The sequence below is a fragment of the Eleutherodactylus coqui genome, chromosome 12 (genome assembly GCF_035609145.1).
Source record: "Eleutherodactylus coqui strain aEleCoq1 chromosome 12, aEleCoq1.hap1, whole genome shotgun sequence".
NCBI lineage: Eukaryota > Metazoa > Chordata > Amphibia > Anura > Eleutherodactylidae > Eleutherodactylus > Eleutherodactylus coqui.
The window spans coordinates 9148714-9164985 of record NC_089848.1 but is presented as its reverse complement, the minus strand read 5'-3'; the positions used below and the strand labels follow the sequence as shown (position 1 = coordinate 9164985).

General features: G+C 41.8%; 1 protein-coding gene across 8 annotated transcripts in view; it reads left to right on the top strand.

The window, feature by feature from the left end:
- The window catches only part of GLI3 (GLI family zinc finger 3), a 244228-nt gene that overhangs the window by 195179 nt on the left and 32777 nt on the right, over positions 1–16272 (top strand). For all 8 annotated transcript variants that reach the window (XM_066585474.1, XM_066585471.1, XM_066585470.1 and 5 more), the window contains one exon: positions 775–915. In XM_066585474.1, coding sequence (XP_066441571.1) covers positions 775–915 — 141 coding nt within the window. The remainder of the gene's footprint in view (positions 1–774; positions 916–16272) is intronic.

Here is a 16272-nt window from a genome sequence, read left to right as displayed (position 1 = left end):
ATGTCTCCATGTCTACCCATATCTCATCTTCTATCCAAGCTATAGGCGGCACAGCAGGTTACTAGAGCCTCCATACCCACCCATATCACATCTTCCATCCAAGCTAGAGGCGGCACAACAGAGTACTAGTGCTTCCATACAAGCCGGTATAACATCTTGTATCAAAGGTAGAGATGGTATAACAGGGTACTAGAGCCTCCATACCCACCCGTATCACACTTGTATCCAAGCGAGAGGCGGTACAACAGGGTCCTAGAACCTCAATGCCCGCCCGTATCACATCTTGTATCCAAGCTAGAGGCGGTGCAGCAGCATACTAGAGCCTCCCTACAAGGGGTCGGTTCTCCACAATACATACTCCTTTTGTTCTTATATAGCGATCACTTACTTACAATCACACATAGAAAGTTTCATTCGATTCCGACAATTCCTTCTAGGGAATGGCTTGTTTTTATAATGAGTGCATTACAAATTGGAGACATTTCCGTATGCCCTGTTCCCCAGACTATTGTATTTGAATGTTTCCTCTCTTTCCTCTACATGTTAAGATTTCAGTAAAATGCAAGGTTTACGGTTTATGGTTCTGTGTACGCTGCAAAAATATCATTTTCTATCAATATTACTATTTCTTTAACTATAACTAAATGTTGTATCCAGATCTCTGCTGGTATGTTTAACGTGATCCGAGTCGATTTTGAGCAATTAGGCAGCTCTCCGTCTTTCCTTCTAACTCCCTGGTAATTTAACATTCCCATCTTTTAACTCTGTGTCTAGGATCAGCCAGATGGAATGACTCTGGTGAAAGAGGAGGGGGACAAAGATGAAAGTAAGCAGGAGCCTGAAGTCGTCTACGAGACAAACTGCCATTGGGAAGCCTGCTCCAGAGAGTTTGACACACAAGAACAGCTAGTGCATGTAAGTTAATGGAATTCAGGATCTGGGGTTTGAAAGCTATGTGACCTTTCTCCACAGAGGTCGGGATCTTTGACCCCGTGTTGAGTCAAGTTTCTTAGCCAGCAGCATTGCATGCTGGAGAGGACTTTATGAGTTTCAGAGAATAAAGGGAAGTCTTAGCTGTGGTGCTTGACCTGTTCAGTCAGCTAAAGCTTACTGCAAAATTCAATAAAGTCTTCAGCAGAGAGTGTAATGGCTCTGATCTTGTAAGCCAGCAAACATTATTTTTTTCCGTAGGAGACTTTGATATTTATTGAGTAATAGTAAGCTGAACATGAATTAATACTAACCTGAAGCCAGGACTTCTTCTATAAACCAAAGCGTCTTTTTCTTCTACACAAATTTAATACATTATTAGTTTTGTTTAAAAGAAGATTGTTCGCTGCAGGCTGAAAATGGATTGTTGACCCTCACATGCCTTGGACCACCTCTCAGCTCAATGCCGTAGTGTCTTCTCCATCCTCAAGAGGAGGGGAGGGAGACTTACCTTCAAAGGGAAATTATGTAGGACGGAGGCAGCGCAGTTTATGCATTATCTCTACTGCTTATAGCTAGAATATAGTAGCAAAAGTCCAAATATGCTACATTGTATATTTAAAGGGATTGTTTGAGTTATGTAAAGTGCATCTTAATGGGTCCCCCATGGGGTAAAATAACATCTAATACCCACCTCTCCCCGCTCATCCCACACCGGTGGTTCTGGGTCTCCCTGCCTACATCATCTTAACAGTAGCAAAAATCCAAATATGCTACACTGTATATTTGAAGGGAACGAGTTATGTAAAGTGCATCCTTTTGGGTTCCCCATGGTATAAAGTAACAGCTAATACCCAGCTCTCCCTGCTTTCCGCTCATGCCCAGCCTTTTGTTCTTGGTCTCCATGCTGACATCATCTTTACAGGCTGCAGTTAGCCTGAACCATCTTTATCAAGCTGCTGCAGCAATACTAGCTGAGTGCTGACATTGGCTGCAGCAGCAGGTTTACGGGAGATCTCAGGCTGTCTGCAGCCTGTAAACAAACAGCACAGCGGAGACCTGGAGACGCTTGCAGGGGATGAGCTGTTCTGTTATGTTACACCAGGGACAACCCCTGTGACTTTCACAGTAGTGTCGCATGTGACAGTAATAAAATAATAATAATCATGAGGATGTATAATAAACACCTTATTAATCTATGATGGGTTGTGACAAGAACAATGGGAACAGGTGCTCGTCTTAGGGGGAGTTCACACAAGAATTGCTGATGAACTTCGGCTGCGGATTTCATGCTGACGTCCCGAAGTAATGTACCGGACAATGTGATTGGATGGGGTTAAACCTAATTCGCCGATGGCGATTGTGCCTGCTTTATGGCGACCGTGCCTATGGCGACCGTGTCTGCTCTGCAGACCTTCAGGTATTGTATTTTTGGCTTTTTCTTACATAGGCAAAATCCACTGTGAAAGAGATACTACGCGGCACGGAGTTTAATAAGCTGTCGAGGGAGGTGCAACAACGCATAAATCATATTTTTTGCGTGCAGGACGCAGCCACACGCTGATTTAAGTAGCTGTTAATGAGTTTGAACCAACGTATTTAAATCAGTGGCTCCTGTTCTGTGTTGCGTGCGCAGATTTCATTGAGTTTCGCTTTTCCTTTTTTTTGTTTGCGGATTTTGCAAAACAGAATCACATCATGCTCTACTTTTGTGCACAAGAAAGGTCCCCATAGAAGTCTATGGGTGGGAGGTGCACAAATGGAACTCATTAGGCTACGTAGTTCCTAGTTCGGGATGGGGCTGTGTCAACCAAACATGCTTTGCACACAGACAAAGTACAGTAAAATACGCAAACACGCGTGCAAAAAAGACTTGTTCACAGCACAAATACGTTGTGCGGAGTTGCACACAATTGCGCATACACCCAGGTGAAGGAGTCCAAACATGGAGAGTTGCCTTCTTTAAGCTTTTGGTTGTTGTCTATTTTTTTTCCAGAAATAGCACCACTCCTGGGCTTTGGCCATGTCTGGTATTGCAGCTCAGTCCTATTGAAATGAATTTAGCCTTGTGAATAATAATGTAGACTTGCGCCAGTAGATGTGTACGCAGTGACCTAGTTTCACCAGGCTATTTTCATAGATGTCACCTTACAAGGGACTTCTGAGACCAAAAAATACCTTTCAAGTGTTGATATAGCGAAGCTTTCATGATACATTAATCGGCAGCCGAGGTGTCTTAAACCATCCTTCCTCCTGTCTTATTTACAGCGCCGTCGTCACCCCCACGTCCGGCTAATAGCAGGATTCATGATGCTCCACGGTTGTCTATCTAGCGTGTGACAGTGCGGGCGTCCTGCCATCGCGAGTCGCTATCTAGAATTGATATCCTTCCATGGAAGGGGGTCTAGGCTGGAGGGGAAGAGGTGTAAATCCTGCCTGTCGTCCGGACTGTGAACTAGCTGCTGAACGTGAAGGCTTCTGTGAAGACATGGGGCCTGGGGCACATTCACACAAGTGATTTGTCACGTCTATATGCTGCCCCTGTGTGCAAGCGACTCACAAGGGTATGTTTGCCTGAGTAATCGCACTGCAAAAATTTGCCCAATATGCAGAGAATAGAGCCCATTGATTTCAAAGGGTTTGTTGCCATTATTCATTTTTTGTGTGTGCATTCTGCGCATGCGAAAAAATGCTGCTTGCTCTGTTTTTGTGTGCATGTGCACACCACAGAAGTCTATGGGAAAGGCATAAATGTGCATTCGATACCCGTATGATTGTGCAATATACTTCCCAATTTTGAGGGAAAAATAACATCTGGAACTAATTTGTTTTGCGAGCGTGTGGAATGGGCCTGCAAGCACCAGAAGTACAGTAATATGCGCAAAAAAGCCTGCAAACGCACGTCCTTCACGGCACAAATGCACTGCCCTTATGAAGGGTTATTTTTTTGGCCTACGCTCCTGTGAGTCTGCCCTAAGAGGCCCTTCACACAAGTGTGAACTGGCCCTGCTGTGCAAAAAGCAGAGTACTATGCACAGACACATGCGCAAATCAACCTCAACCTCGTTCATACGCAAATGCATTGCACTGCGGCAAGCGTATTTGCGCATGCGATCGTCTAAATAAGCCCCAATAACCTTTTAATCCATGGAAAGAGTGTATTTCATGCGCATGTGAACTGGCCCTGCATGCGCAAAAAGTACAGTACTATGTGCCGTGTGAAGGTGCCCTAACAAGCTAGAAATAGGCATGGCAGAAATATTGAACATGACAACAATGCTTGTACGCGTTAGTAACTAATATGTGCCATACAATCTTCTACTAGATCCGGAATTCTTGCGGGGTGTAGGGGGCAAATAGATTATATTGTCAAAGGCAATAAGTTCTCGAAACAAGTCCAGTTGCTAAAGTATCCCCCCCCCCCCCAAAATGCAACTTTTTGCAGCTGTAGGTTCATCTATGAGGCCATCTTACTGCAAGCAAGTAAAAACAGCTCATCAGAAAGACAGTGCTGTGTGTAGTCTTACTTCAAGACTCTCCAGATACTTGTTACCATTCCTGTGGTGTTTAATTTATGGAGTGTTGGCCATACTTTGAGTTTTCCCTGGCTTTGAAACAAGGTCAAAAGACAGTTGGACTCAATTAATCTTCCTCTTGTATTCTGGACAAGTTTAGTGCGTTGCATTAATCCAGCTTAATATTAAAAACAATAGTTGTTCCTCTGTTCTCGTCACTGAGCTGTTTACAATTATCTAAAGTCATCTGTAAGCGGATATGTTCTCAGGCCGTTACCCCACATTAACCCCAACATTTTGCTCTCATTTTTGCTAGAAACAAAAGCAGAATGTTTCCACTTCTCGGGTCTTCTTCAGCTGTTAAAAATGTTTCCAAGTTTGAAAAGTGAAAAACTAATCTGATATCACTTACCAAAACAGTGGAAGGAAGCGCTGCAAGGGTAACACCTCGAGGGCGAATCGACTCGGGATGGAAAAAATATCTGTTGCACATTTTGCTGGAAAATCTGCCGCAAAATCCATGTTTAATGTGCAGACTTTGTCATGCATTTTCAGCTGAATTAGGCTGGTTTCCCATCTGGAGGTTCTATCACAGATCTGCCTAAAATACAGAAAGCCGGGCAGTTGGTTGGAATGCAGACAAACCCCATTATAGTCAATGGGGTCCATCAGATGCTGTTAGATTCCTTCCAGAGACAGACCTGAGTGGCCATTGGGATTCCACTTTCCTGCTCCCCGAATGGAGCAGGAAAGCAGAATCCTAATTGCAGATGGGAAACAACCCTTAAAGGGGTTGTCCCGCGAAAGCAAGTGGGGTTATACACTTCTGTATGGCCATATTAATGCACTTTGTAATATACATCGTGCATTAATTATGAGCCATACAGAAGTTATTTACTTACCTGTTCCGTTGCTAGCGTCCCCGTCTCCATAGTGCCGTCTAATCTTCAGCGTCTAATCGCCCGATTAGACGCGCTTGCGCAGTCCTGTCTTCTGAATGGGCCCGCTCGTGCCAGAGAGCGGCTCCTCGTAGCTCCGCCCCGTCACGTGTGCCGATTGCAGCCAATCAGGAGGCTGGAATCGGCAATGGACCGCACAGAAGACCTGCGGTCCACCGAGGGTGAAGATCCCGGCGGCCATCTTCACAAGGTAAGTAAGAAGTCACCGGAGCGCGAAGATTCGGGTAAGTACTACCCGTTTTTTTTTTTTTTTATCCCTGCATCGGGTTTGTCTCGCGCCGAACGGGGGGGCTATTGAAAAAAAAAAAACCCCGTTTCGGCGCGGGACAACCCCTTTAATTCCATGCATTGTGTAAGGTGGCCCTCATATCAGACTCGGGGTTTCACTAGTGATCTGAAACAGTGCCAGTAACATGGAGGCTCCAGGGATAGCCCACATTGAGTCCGGGAGCCGATATGCATGCTTTGAGTAACAAACTTTAATGAAACATAAAAAGAAAACAGATAAACAGTTTAAGCCCCATTCCAGGGTCACTGATGACCGTGTACTGGTCAGGGATTGCTGAGGATCTGCATTAGTGGTGTTGCATTAAAAATCCAGTATCTGTATATCAGGCTTCTTACAACCCTTACCTGGGTACCAGGGCTACAATTTCTTGTTTTCTCAAACCAAGTCGTAGTCAGGAGGAGGGGATAAAATGAGGAGGCAGCAGTCTCTGCAGCCTTTCCTAAATAAAGTTCCTTCTCCCTGAGGAGTCCAAGTCCGTAGGGCGGTCAGTGTTGCACAGAAGGCTATCTCCAGTTCCTTGCTCCACACACTGACTCACTTCCTGTCTCCTTCCTGTTTAGAGACCCGCTCCTCATTCCCACCCCCTCTTAAAGCCACACTTCTATTACCCAGTGTAAACTTCACATATACAATAAGATAGTTACAGTAATGTATCCATTACACATTGCAAAGAGTAGAATCTGTTGAATTGACAAGCTGGGGATTTCTAATCCACATCATGTGCTAATTTTCATGAAGATATTTTCCCACAGCATATAGATGGGATTTGTTAAATTCTCATCCACTTTGCTGCTACTGTGGATGTAGCCTGAGGACGGTTCTTACATAGAGTAAATGCTGTGGAGTTTCCACAGCATTTACAGTTCAAGCCATATAGAGAAGATCTCAAAAATTTCCTTCCTGTGGAGCCGAAAATTTCCACAACAAATCCACATTTTTGAAAAACCGATTCTAAATCCACGGCATGCTTATTTATGCTGCGGAATTCAAATATGGAGTAGCGAAAAGAAGCTTCACGTGGCACTCTACAGGCGATATAATGGCAAACAGTCCCTCAAGGCTTTCATGTAGTTCCTGTAGCGTATGTCATGACATGCTTCCAATCATTCAATGCTTAAAGGGGTTGTCCCGCGGCAGCAAGTGGGTCTATACACTTCTGTATGGCCATATTAATGCACTTTGTAATGTACATCGTGCATTAATTATGAGCCATACAGAAGTTATAAGAAGTTTTTCACTTACCTGCTCCGTTGCTAGCGTCCTCGTTTCCATGGAGGCCGTCTAATTTTCGGCGTCTAATGGCCAAATTAGACGCGCTTGCGCAGTCCGGGTCTTCTTCTTTCCTCAATGGGGCCGCTCGTGCTGGATGCCACCTCCGTGTAGCTCCGCCCCGTCACGTGCCGATTCCAGCCAATCAGGAGGCTGGAATCGGCAATGGACCGCACAGAAGCCCTGCGGTCCACCGAGGGAGAAGATACCGGCGGCCATCTTCAGCAGGTAAGTAAGAAGTCACCGGAGCGCGGGGATTCAGGTAAGCACTCTCCGGTGTTCTTTTTTAACCCCTGCATCGGGGTTGTCTCACGCCGAACGGGGGGGGGGTTGAAAAAAAAAAAAACAACCCGTTTCGGCGCGGGACAACCCCTTTAAGCATTCTTGTTGGCATGTTGAAAACCGGCTTTGGTTCTGCCGGCAGCCTATCACAGAGCATTTCAGAATGCCTGACAAGCAATCACCCGTCCCGTCTGCGAATGACTGGACAATGGCTGTTTTGGTGGAACGAAATTCAAACTACGAACGATAATTTTTATGCCTGCAGAAAATGAACTACGAGTGACGATTGAATGAGTGTTCTGCTTGTTCATACTGAATGAGCATTCATTTTTGTTTGTTTTAACAATTTTTTAAACTATGATCATTCCATATAAATGTGCCTTAAGTAGTGTAAGGATAATTGCAAAGGAAAAAAAACAGGAGCTTTAACCCCTATTGAGATTCATCATATAATGAATAAGGTTAACCCATTATGGACCTAGCACTGTAAATATACGCCACTTACTCCTGGACTTTAATCCTGCCCGAAAGTAAAAATACGGTGCAGGATTGAAGGGGTTTTCTGCAGAAAATACTATTGATGACCTATCCTCATGATACGCCATCAATAGTTGATCAGCTGGGATCTGTCGCTTGGGGCCGCAACCGATCAGCTGACAGCACCGCAATTACACAGGGGCCGGAGCGGAAGCAGCGAACATCTCTCCTTCTGTTTAGTGGCCGGAACTTGTAACTGCAGGCACGGCTCTCATTGAAATCAATGTGAGCTGCTGTCATTCCAGGTTCGGTTCACGTTGATTTCAATGAGAAAACGTCCAAACCAAAATGACAAACCATTACTGTACTTTACATTAACGTAAATATATTTTGGCAGGCTGGGAAAAAAAATAGGGCCATTAACCAACCACATGAGTAAAATCTCTAAACAGTGTCTGGTCCTTTAAAACCGAAGCACCTTGGTTTTTAGGGGGTTAATCAGTACAGAATTCTAGACTGCTTTATGGCCCATTTACACGTAACGATTGTCACTCAAAATTTGCTCAAATGATTGAAAGTATGCAATAGTCATTAAATCTAATTGCGAACCATTGTGCACTTGCTTTTCGCTCAGTTTCAGCTGCATAAACATCATCGGCCACTCGCTCACTTCTCGTTCCATCTAGACATACCTGCTCAGTGCATACATAGGATGTGAAGCACAGAATGAGAAGTGGACAATTTTCAACAATGATCTGCCTATCTAAACATTCTGCGCGAACACAAACAAATTAGCGGTAACGTCACTCGCTCTTCTCGTGGAAAAGTGGCATTAGATTGAAAAAAACAAACCAACAGGTACGCTTCGATATCATACATTGCCATCAGTCAGAAGAGATTACATCTGTATCCACCTCATTTATGTATTGTCTGCTAATACAGTGTAATCCATAAACCATGGCAAGTGGAAGCACCGGCTTAATTTACTTGATGATTAACTAATTAATGTATTAGTTAATTATTGTAAAAGTGGATTACATGGTTCCAGAGGTCTTGGAGAAAGATAACAAGGGTCTCCTAAAGTGAAGCTGATAATGGTCACCAGCAAGAGTCTCCCTCATCCTCCGATGGAACTTTGTAGACTGTTTGCAGTGTGTTCTGTCTCATTCTTTGTGTTTAGTGCATTTCTTGGTGTAGAAGTATCTGATGTATGGCTTCCTTCATCTGGTGAGCTGTAGTGTAGGTACAGGAGGAACATATCATAGAGAACTGCAGTGTCTCGGTGATATGTTCGTCCTGTGCCTACACTACATTTCTTTAAGAAAGATAATAGGAGTCTCCTAAAGTGAAGTTCATAGTGGACACCAACTGGATCCTCCCACCGATGAAACGTTGTAGAGTGTTTGTAGTGTGTTCTGTCTTGTTCTTTGTGTTTAGTTCAGTTCTTGGTGTAGAAGTATTTGATGTATGGCTTCCATCAGCTGGTGAGCTGTAGTGAACATATCAACAAGACATGATGAACATATCAACGAGATACTGCACTTCTTAAAGTAAGATAATAGGGGTCTCCTAAAGTGAAGTTGATAGTGGACACCAACTAGATCCTCCCACTGATGGAACCTTGTAGAATGTTTGTAGTGTGTTTTGTCTCATTCTTTGTGTTTCATGCAGTTCTTGGTGTAGAAGTATTAAATGCATGGCTTCCATCACCTGGTGAGCTGTAGGTACAGGATGAACATATCATCGAGAACTGCAGTGTCTCGGTGATATGTTCATCCTGTACCTACACTACAGTTCTTAAAGAAAGATAATAGGGGTCCCCTAAAGTGAAGTTGATAGTGGTCCCCAAATAGATCCTCCCACCAATTAAACTTTGTAAAATGTTTGTAGTGTGTTCTGTCTCGTTCTTTGTGTTTCATGCAGTTCTCGGTGTAGAAGTACCTGATTTATGGCTTCCATCATCTGGTGAGCTGTAGTGTAGGTACGGGACGAAGATATCACCGAGACACTGCACTTCTTAAAGTAAGATAATAGGGGTCTCCTAAAGTGAAGTTGATAGTGGACACCAACTAGATCCTCCCACTGATGGAACCTTGTAGAATGTTTGTAGTGTGTTTTGTCTCATTCTTTGTGTTTCATGCAGTTCTTGGTGTAGAAGTATCAGATGCATGGCTTCCATCATCTGGTGAGCTGTAGGTACAGGATGAACATATCATCGAGAACTGCAGTGTCTCGGTGATATGTTCGTCCTGTACCTACACTACAGTTCTTAAAGAAAGATAATAGGGGTCCCCTAAAGTGAAGTTGATAGTGGTCCCCAAATAGATCCTCCCACCAATTAAACTTTGTAAAATGTTTGTAGTGTGTTCTGTCTCGTTCTTTGTGTTTCATGCAGTTCTCGGTGTAGAAGTACCTGATTTATGGCTTCCACACAGCTGGTGAGCTGTAGTGTAGGTACAGGACGAACATATCAATGAGACACTGTACTTCTTAAAGAAAGAAAATAGGGGTCTCCTAAAGTGAAGTTGATAGTGGACACCAACTAGATCCTCCCACTGATGGAACTTTGTAGAATGTTTGTAGTGTGTTTTGTCTCATTCTTTGTGTTTCATGAAGTTTTTAGTGTAGAAGTATCTGATGCATGGCTTCCATCATCTGGTGAGCTGGAGTGTAGGTAAACCATGTCAAGTGAAAGCTTAATTTACTTGAAGATTAACTAATTAATGTATTGTTTCATTATTGTAAAAGTGGATTACATGGTTCCAGAGGTCTTGGAGAAAGATAACAAGGGTCTCCTAAAGTGAAGCTGATAATGGTCACCAGCAAGAGTCTCCCTCATCCTCCGATGGAACTTTGTAGACTGTTTGCAGTGTGTTCTGTCTCGTTCTTTGTGTTTCATGCAGTTCTTGGTGTAGAAGTATCTGATGTATGGCTTCCATCATCTGGTGAGCTGTAGTGTAGGTACGGGACGAAGATATCACCGAGACACTGCAGTTCTTAAAGAAAGATAAGTATTCAAGCTGAAAATGAAACAAAGCTCCAACTGTATTCCTCCTTGTGTTTAGCAGAGATAAACTTCACTGGAGTCTCAGTGCTGCTCCTGGCAGAAGCTTTAATTGGTAAAATGCAGATTTTTTTTTTGATCAGGAGAGGATTACTGTTCTTATCAGTATAAAGCATCTTATTTGAAGATGAAAAGGCTTCGCTGAATCACAGATGCCAACATTGTTGCAAGGCGCTGCGGCGACTGACATCTCAAATGAAACTGTGATTTATTAGTCTGTATTGGCCAGCCTAGTCTAAGTAATCTAGTGAAGGTCCCGCTGATTTGCAAATTTTTCTAAACGCATTGCTTTTTATATACAATTCCCTACTAATATTTCCTAAAATGACAGCATTTAGAATAAATAAGACTAAAAGACTTTTTAAAAAGTGTACGGAGAATTGCTAAGCAGATTTCGAGAACGTGAATACCAGTCAGCGTTGCTTCAAATCTATCTTGGTGGTTCTTTTTCGGTGTTGTCTGATAAGCTGGCGAAAGAAAGATTAATAACAGTGTCTTGTTGCTATCTGGAGCGCCTTGTCGATTCCCTGTAAGAGGCCTGTCTGCTCAGCATGGAAATTATTGATTAAATAAGAAGTGTCATTAGGGACACTAATCACAAACAGCAGCGGACAGTAAAGATGCGGCGCCATGAATCAAACCTTCCGCCTAACTCGTTTATATTGCTGTGACATCCGCACCTATTAGGGACATCCATTACATATATGTGCTAGCAAAGGAAGAACAACACTCAAACCAGGAGCTATGACAGAGACAAAGCCACATCTGGGAAGAAGGACAGAGGGTGGCAGTCATTTGTTTTAAGGATTGCCCACTAAGAAAGGACTTAATTGATCACAGAGACAAGTGGATTGGTCCGACGCCTGTACTCCTTTTGTTTTTCTTAATTGGTCTTATTTCACTTGTAACGAAGACATGGTCATCAAAGAACTTGCTGGTTAGACCACGGTAGACACTGGCCAGTTAAAAGAAGCTGTAGCTGAAAAGGAAAGAGTTGATCCGTAGGGTGACCCAAAGTCGGCAACGATTAAGTGGTTAATCATCATCATTACCCTTGTTTATGAACAGTAAGAAGATAAAATGCAGGTCACCTCAAATCTTGAACCACAGCGTTATGTCAAACAGCCAATAAGGGGGTTCATAGAGGACAACGCCAAGCTGGTTTCTCGGGAATGCAATGTGGAGAAAACGATGTATATTGATAGCCCCAAGACTTCTCAAAAAAAAAATACTTTAATAGAATATATCCATAAAAAGTTAAAAATGCTCATATGTTTCAACAGGGACCTACACATTTCGGCCAAAAAGTAAGCCTTAATTATGGCATGGATAGTTTTTTACCATCTTTTGTAAGGAAATCATGTTGTGGGATTGTGAGCATACACAGGCCGGGATTCCCGCTGAGTTATAACAAATTACAAATACTCTTACCGATATGGGATGCTCTGCTTCTACTTAGCGGGTCATCGGAGTGAAAGAAACGCAGCAGGAAGTTTAACAGTAAAATGCATTACATGTTTAATAGCTGCAGCTAAAGGCCCAATCTACAAATTGTCTCAACTGATGTAAAGCATCATAAATCCCAACTTTACATACAATGTAGGTAGCAGAGATTAAATGCTCCGTGTACAATCACAAGCCTACATCGCACTTTAAAGAGTTGATTGTGTTTTGCTCTACAGATAGCTTAAAAGGGGGTTCTCAAGGCACAAATACTATTGATAACCTCAGGATAGATCATCAATAGTTGAGTAGGCAGGGTCTGCCACTTGGGAACCCGGCAGATCAGCTGAAGGAGCACATGCTGTCAGTCCCGCTATACACAGGGGTTGGAGTGGCAGTCACTGCAGCGGCCCCTGTGTAGTGATTGGCACTCGTAACTGCAGGTTTGGGTTTCATTTACATCAGTGGAAGAGGCGCAATTACAAGCTAACAAAAAATGTAAAAATTAGTTTTCAAAAGTTTAAGTAATAATAATAAAAAAAAATGGTAATAAAAGTTTAAAACCCCCTTTTTCCAATATTTTTAATTATAAAAAAAACATATTCGGTATCGCTGCATCCATAAAAGCACACTCTATCACGGCCTAAACAGATGGGCGTGTTTTAGACCCATTATGATTTTCACAGCTGCTTAATGGGACGAAACAATACTATTGATTTAAATGGTTTTGTTTCCACTATCGGGATTATCGCGTGTTAATAGTACTTGCCCTATCTTTTTGCACGTAGTTAATATTTGTGTAGGAAAAGTAAGGCAAGACCCATCTTCCCGCTTTTCTTACGGAGTTTGAAAAGTCAGATAAAAGTTAATAAATATCCCGGTTCATGCACTAATACGCCTGTACCGGTGAGCATATTAGCGCATGCGCTCTTGTGTTTTTGCCCTCAGATTAACATAATATTTCTCCCCCATGGAGAACATTTATTAGAATTTTTTTTTTCTTAAAGCCAGAATTGCGCTTCTTTTGGCCACCCAAGAAAAAGTTGAGTAAGAAGCAATCAAAAAGTTGTATGTACTCAAAAATGGCATCAATAGAGACTACAAGGCACGCTGCAAAAAATGAGCCCTCACACAACTATGTTGACATAAAATTAAGAGATTAATGGCTTCCAAAGATAGCAGCAAAAATAGTTACATTTTTTTCCAACTCTTTTTTTAACTAGTACAGCAAAAAAAGAAAGATATGAATTTGGTATCATCGTAATCGTACTGACCCACAGAATAAAGTGATGTCATCTGGGCTGCAGTGCGTAGAAACAGGATGGTGGAATTGGGTTTAGTTTTAATTTTCACTCCACTTAGAATTTTTAAAATGTCTTTCAGTACAATATATGGTACAAAAAATACAACTCGTCCCGCAAAAGAGCAAGCCCTAAGATGTCTATGTCAATGGAAATATAAATGAAAGAGTTTGAAAGGGGGGAGAAAAACTAAAAATGTATATAAAAAAAAAAAAGGCCTTCAACTCCTTAAGGAGTTAAACTTCCACCATTTCCTGATGGAATCAAGGAGCTGCTAATATAGCCAACATCACTGGCCTTGTGTAAACCTTGTTCTTAACATCTGCTGTGTAGTAAGCTGTGACCCGCTGTATTATGAAAGTCTATTTAAGGCTTCCTTCAGGCATAATCTTTTTAGTTTCGGTGAAAGAAACCACCAGAAAAGTCATCGAGGATCTTTAGATGATGCCTGCATTTTTTTTTAGTTTCTTTTCTTATAGAGAATCTTATGGGAAAATGTCATGAAAGACAGCCGTACCCGAAGCATATTCGATTTGAGGGAAAAAATTGCCAATCCAAAAAATACCCGCAGCAATAGTTTGAAAAAAAAAAAACTCCACCAAAAAACCCACAATGTTTGTAGGGCTTTTCATATTTTTCTGTTGACCTACAGCTAATCCGTGGACACAACAAAAATGCCAGCATCAAAATCGCCAAGAACACCACGCTGCTGCTGCTGGTTTTGACACAGTTGCACTTTTTTTAGGCTGTAGGTCAAAAGTAAAAAATGAAAAACCCTACAAGCATTTCATCTTCTAAAAGGTTTTTCTCACTTTCGTGGTGGCTTTTTGGTCCCTAACATTTTTCTTCCATTGTGGCAGCCTTTTCTGCAATCTTTCCATTGATTTTTCCAAATATTAGAACACCACTAAAAGGCAATCTATCAAGAAAATCCAACAGCTTTTCTGATGTTTTTAATTTTTTCTCACAAGAAGATGTCAGGAGAAAAGACTTTGTCAAAAGTTTTAGGCTATGTTCACACAGGACGGATATGCTATAAGTCAATATTAAACTATGATATGCCCTACAAACAATGCATTTTTTGAATTTTTTTTCTCTCTTCTTTAATTTTTTTTGTTAGCTTCCTGGAATTTTTTTCATAATAGTAGCCTGCTCTGGAGTGTTTGGACTGTTCTCCATAAGCTGCTCTACACAAAAAAAACCCAAAACATCTGTGAATGACCAAAAAAATGGTACCAGAATGCTTTAAAAATGCAGGCATCATAAAAATAATTGCATGTGCTATTTTTGGTGGGATTTTTTAGCATAACATTGGCAATAAAAATACAAAGTCTAATGTAAAACTTTAAGGGCTTCTTTAGATGGGCGTATGCGCAACCACGCTCACGGCTACGGAGTGTAGTTGTGCATGCACAGGTTTTTTTTTCTTCAACTGTTCAAACTTCTCACTATTCCACATGAGTTTGAAATGAAAAGCGAGAAGATAAGTCCTGCCCCCTCTTCCTCACACGTAGCATTAACTATGTGTGGGGAACATAGGGCAAGTCCTATCCTTTCTCACCCGCACCATTAATGGGTGGGAGTACCAGTAGTAGAAACAAAACCGTTGAAGTCAATGGTCTTGTTTCATCCTGTTCTGTGGCCATGATGATACGCGTCTCCATAACGGGACTAAATCACGCCTGTTTAAGCCCTAAGTGTGCTAACTCTCAGGATCATCATGTAATCTTTAAGAAGATACACTTGTTTCTATCCATCCTAATGTTCTCACTCAAGGACGATAGTGATCATTCGAGACTTCTTACTTTGAGAATTGGCAGGCAGTTTATTGTTGACTGATGAAAAGGAAACGTGATTTCCAATAAACTTTCAACAGTTCATCCTAAAGTTTGATACCGGTCAACAAGCTGTTTGGATGTTTGGCAGCAGATGACACAGGCTGCATGGAAAAGCGTAGTTGTACAAGCTTCAGATGTCAAAGGGGGATACAATAGTGTGAGTAAAAATTAAGGAGGAAGTTCAAACGGAGGTCCATCCAAGAACTCGTGCAGAATAAGGCAGTTTTAGGTTTCCTTCACACACTTTTTTATTTTTTGTGACTTTTTATAACTCAAGATTTGCTTGGAAAAAGGCAGCATTTAAAAAAAAACTGGTATAGGCATTATTATAAGCGTTGTTTATGATGGCTTTTTTATTCACACGTCTTTTACATGTATTTTTTTTCTTGAGTTTTTGTTGTTTTGTGGAGAAAACTGTAAAATAAAGGCCAGATAAAAAAAAAATAATACCAAATATATATCCTGCTGACCCAAAAAACAAGCAAGTCAAAAAATAGGATACAAAAAATGTGCTGTTTGTGGTGTATTTAATATTTCACTATAGACCTACAGCTAACCGCAAAAAATGCCTGGAAAAACAACACAAAAAGTTATTTTTGCCATATTTTTCTCAGCAGAAATGCCATGGAAAGATGTTCGTTGCAGGTCAGAATGGCGTTGGGTTATGACATGCATTGTTTACAGAGTTTTCCCTCATTTTTAATACATTTTTTGGATCAGTGGCGTTTTCCTGAAGTGCAGCATGCTCTAAGGGCGGTGTTTTTTAGACATCTCTATAAGAAAACAATTTAATAGAAGAATGTGTGACTAAGTCCACTCTCACACATGTGCTTTTTACCGCCATTACCACGGCATTTTGAATGCCGTGGTAATCGCGGTATAGTGCTCCCATTAGCGCTATAGCG